Raw genomic sequence first — 4,534 nt, forward strand, 5'->3', positions numbered from 1 at the left:
ATATGCTGTTATATTAACATAGATGTATTAATAGAATTATGACTCTTGCTTTCTCTGGTTGAATTTCTAGCTCTTCTGTTCAATTACTGCTGGATTACTCCATTATTTCCTTCTAGCCGCTTTTGCATGGATGTGCATTGAAGGTATTCACCTCTACCTTATAGTTGTGGGAGTCATCTACAACAAGGGCTTCTTGCACAAGAATTTCTATGTCTTTGGCTATGTCAGTCCAGCCGTGGTTGTTGGAATCTCTGCTGCACTGGGATACAAGTACTATGGCACCACAGAAGTGTAAGTCACTGTTTCTGTGTCCAAATTAACATACATAAGGATGTAATAATCACAGTTGCACACTTCAAGGCAATTTTCTGCTGTTTACTTTTCAGATGTTGGCTCAGCACAAAGAATAACTTTATATGGAGTTTTATAGGACCAGCATGTCTAATAATTCTTGTAAGTGTAATTTTGATTTTTTATTGTAGTACATAAAACTGATAATAAAAGGTGTTTAATAATCATCCACCCATTGCCAGCATAACTGTGAGTGCTAATTATAGGGCAGAATTGGCTAATTTAGACCTTTTTATAGTGTCTCTAAATTATTTATATGCTGTACATCTAAATACTTTACTAGCCTGAAAAATGAACGTTTGATAAAAAAAGCTCAATATAAGATCTTTTTTTCTTACTTGCTTTCTTTCTTTTAACCCAATGGGTTGAGAAATTCTGTGAAGCATTTCTGGCTTTTAAGAAGTAGCATCTTTGTATGTTGTTGGCATCTCAGCATGGCTCGGCAGGAGGTGTACACAGACACTATCCTAGCAGACAGATAATCTGGTTTTTCAAATGTTGTGTGACTTAATCTCTTATCAGTGATCGGTCATCTTTGTAAGATTAGACTGTCATCTTTATGGTTTTATCACTCGCATGTACCCTGTCATCATCAAAGCTATTTTAAACTAAATTGCGACGTCAGAGAAAAGAACCCGCTATTTCACACGGGCAGACAAGTCAAGTATTGATAGCCCTATTTCAGCTGTGAAGAGGGCCTTTTTAATTCTTATTGGAAGTGGTTTCAAACCTGCAAATTTGGCAGGTATTATATGTTCCATTCTGAATCAAGACATTTTTGGTGCCTTGGGAGCATTTCTAAGTGCTATAAAGTTTAACAAACAATTCCAACTGTAATGGGGCATTATTGTGTATGACTGGGTTGACAGGGATCTGGCAGTAGCTAGAGCTAACAGGAAGAGAAGGTACAATGCTGAGGCCTCATGACATCTATGGGCAAGTCAGTTATAACCCTTCGTTGCTTTTTAAGCTATTTGGTGAAAAATATGAGGATTTGTAAAAAGGAAGAAGTGGCAGTGCTTAACACACACAAGATGATAGTAAAGCAGATTTATTTCAATGCATTAGCCATTTCAAAGCTGAATTAAGTAGCAGGTATAATTCTGGTCAAATTCCACCCCAAATTCCTACTGTAGATTGAGGATAGGCTGGGAGTAAACTGCCAGATGCAACTTCAGGGTGATGACTCCTCATCTCACCCTCCTGGTGAGTACAACAGACTTTGAGAGGGGCAAGGCATTGGAATCTCCCTTGGTTCAGTGCTTCAGGGGTCAGATTGCCCTGATGGCAAATGGCCTATGGTAAAAAAAAATCCTGAGGAGAGACCATCCTTTACTAGGAAATTCTTACAATTCTTAGGTTTAAGTTGACAATTTCCTGTTTCCTCTTTGGCCCTTTGGTTGGGAATTTTTTGTTGTCACCCTCATTTCTGTTCCTCATTTGCCTTCAGGAGAAGTTTTATGGGCAGCCATGTAACACTGCACTGTTAGCACAAGAAAACTGCATTATCAAAATATACAAAATCCTCAAAATTAACCTTGGTTTTACCCTCTAGCTGAGCTGTGCCTGATGCGGGATCTTAGGTATACAGTACAGAGGCAGAGCGGGTCTGCAGTGGCTTTGATGTAAGCCCACCTGGCCACAAATACTGCAAGCTGGGCTCCGAGGCCCCTCTCCATTCTTCAAGCACTCCAGATCATGGAGTTAATACAAAAAAGTGATGTGGCAGAAGTCGATACAGGCCCTGTGCACCAATGCAGTCCTCCTCTGGATGAGCAGCCAGACAGTTTCTTCCCCCCCCGCCCCCAAAACCCCCCCCCGCCTTTGCTTAAAGTGAAGCCACAAAAAGGAGCTGCAGCTGGACAGCAAATAGCCCTGTGGTTGTTTTGTTATTTTTTGTGTGTTATGGAAGTATTTTGTGATAACTTGTTTTCACAGTATTTGCATCCCTTTCTTATTGTCTCTTCATAATCATGCATCACTAGACCTGGGAGGAAAGGCAACCTGCTTTCAGCAAACTGCTTCATCTTCTGCATGATTTTTTTGAGCATTTGGAAAGCTTGTTTTGATGGAGTGATAACAAATTGAAGCCCAAACTGAGAGAGGGATGTTTTCAAAGAGTGCAGTGAGCTAGGTAATTTGTTCACGCTCTATCCAGATTATTGTCTAAGGAAAACATGGAAAACCTTATGAAAATAGGCAGTGACACTAGAAGATGAGGTTGGTGTTAGATGCCTGCTCTGTGGAAGGGACGTTGCTGGCGGTAATTCTGTTTCCGTCTTCCAGTCCTCCTGTTGAGCATACTGTGTGGGCACCACCATAGCAAAGATCAAACTCTTTCCGAAGAAGTGCCACTCAGGAAGTCCTTTTAATTGCAGAAGCCAATCTCCATCCAAGATTTCCATTATGCCCACAGCTAATTAAAGAAAAAAAAAATAACTAATTAGAGACTCTGAAAAGGAAATATTACTTTTATTCTGGGATAAACAGATAGAGCACAGCAAGCCTCATACAGAAAGCTGCAAAACCTGGCAGCTTCAAGCTTACTTTTAATCCTGATCTTCATCTACTGGTAGTGTTGAGTTCGCAGATTTTTCAAGATAGCATGGAGAGTTTGGATACCAAATCTCTGGAGAGCCATTCACCACAAATCTGATTCTTGCACAAAAACATTGAACCCATTGTCAGTACAAGTGCCCATATACCCAAATGGTGCTTTCAGTTTCTGTGACTAGGGACCCAGGAGATTTGTAGTTTGGATTAAACTGTAATATGCCTTTGAGACAGCACATAAATGATGAAGAAAATAACTGGTTCTGTACCAATGAATTTTCTGTCTCGGGGCACAATGTTTCAAACACATCCTTGGATTTTAAATCTTCAGTAACAGTGAAGCACAGGGAGATGAAGTGTTTATCAGGACTAAGAGGAGAACAAGGTTCCCCTCTGATTGCCTAAGCAGTAACACTACTTCTGAAGGTGTTTGCTTATCAATATTGAGGTTCTATTAGGATTCTTAAGTGCAAAGCAATGGCCTTATTAATCCCATCTAAAAATCATTATTGTTATTATTATTATTATTAGATTGGTGACTGTACATGAAAAGGAGTGGGTCAGAAGCTCTTTAGGTGAAATTAGCTAAGAAAGGGCATTTTAAACCTTTGTAAAGCAAGCTGCAAGCTGAAGATAATTTCTACAACTTATTTCTTCCTCCTAATACTTGTAATCTTTAGAACCACAACCATTTTAGCTAAACCTATGCAGTAGATTAGATCAAAGCATACAAGTATGCAGAAATTATTTATAACAAGTATTTAAACTTTTTAATAGAAAAGCGAGTTTATCACAAGCTTTAAGGGACAAACATTCACACACACCACAACCCATGCCTGATTGAGGCAAATACAAATATAAGTTCCAGAGATAAAAGGTATGATTTTTTTTTTTTAAAAAAAAGCCCTAGAACATTTTCTTTTCTTTTGTGATACACTTCTACAATAATAATGTCCCTGTAATAAGACCTGTGTAGAATGGAAATAACCATTTGTCTGCAGGGTAATGTGGCTGCAGTTTTGATTGGCATGTAATGTCAGCCAAGAACAAACTCCTTTCCATTGTAGGTGACTTCTGCATGGCTGTCCCCACCTCTGGCATGACAGCTTGCTCTATGTTGAGTGGGAGCAGACCTATATAAGGGCTTTATTCTGAATCACTGACGGTTTTGGAAACTTCATCTTTTAAACTCTGTGGGCACAGGATAAGTCCCTCCACGTCTACCTATCGTGAGGGACAGCTATATATTAGTTGTCCAACTGGCACTAGAAATGACATTGTTTGGCAGAGTTGGGCAAAGGCTATTAATGCTGTACTTATGAAAGTCTACACCTTTGTAGTATTGACAGAGTCATGCAGGCTTGACTATTGTACCCACTGGCACTGGCACAATAAATTGGCATACCTCTGTGAGGAACCAGGACTCAGAAGTGTGACATGTAGCATTCACAGGTGCAATTTGTTGTTTAACAGTATCAATCTATTTGTATCATTTGTTGAGACCACCTCTGTAATAACAACATACAGACTTGCTCTTAGAGGTTGGAACAATTCCAAAATTGAACATCATCCAAATAATCCTCTCTGTGGCTTTTATCCAAACACTGTAGCGCTGTGCAGTGGGGAGGTG

At 39.5% G+C, this 4,534-nt stretch overlaps 1 protein-coding gene across 1 annotated transcript in view; it reads left to right on the plus strand.

The window, feature by feature from the left end:
• ADGRL4 (adhesion G protein-coupled receptor L4) overlaps positions 1-4,534 on the plus strand; it is a 76,002-nt gene that overhangs the window by 57,361 nt on the left and 14,107 nt on the right. The window contains exons 13-14 of the mRNA XM_010174810.2: positions 71-291; positions 387-453. Of these exons, the coding sequence (XP_010173112.2) occupies positions 71-291; positions 387-453 (288 nt within the window). The remainder of the gene's footprint in view (positions 1-70; positions 292-386; positions 454-4,534) is intronic.

Source organism: Antrostomus carolinensis, unplaced genomic scaffold (genome assembly GCF_000700745.2).
Source record: "Antrostomus carolinensis isolate BGI_N321 unplaced genomic scaffold, ASM70074v2 scaffold6579, whole genome shotgun sequence".
NCBI lineage: Eukaryota > Metazoa > Chordata > Aves > Caprimulgiformes > Caprimulgidae > Antrostomus > Antrostomus carolinensis.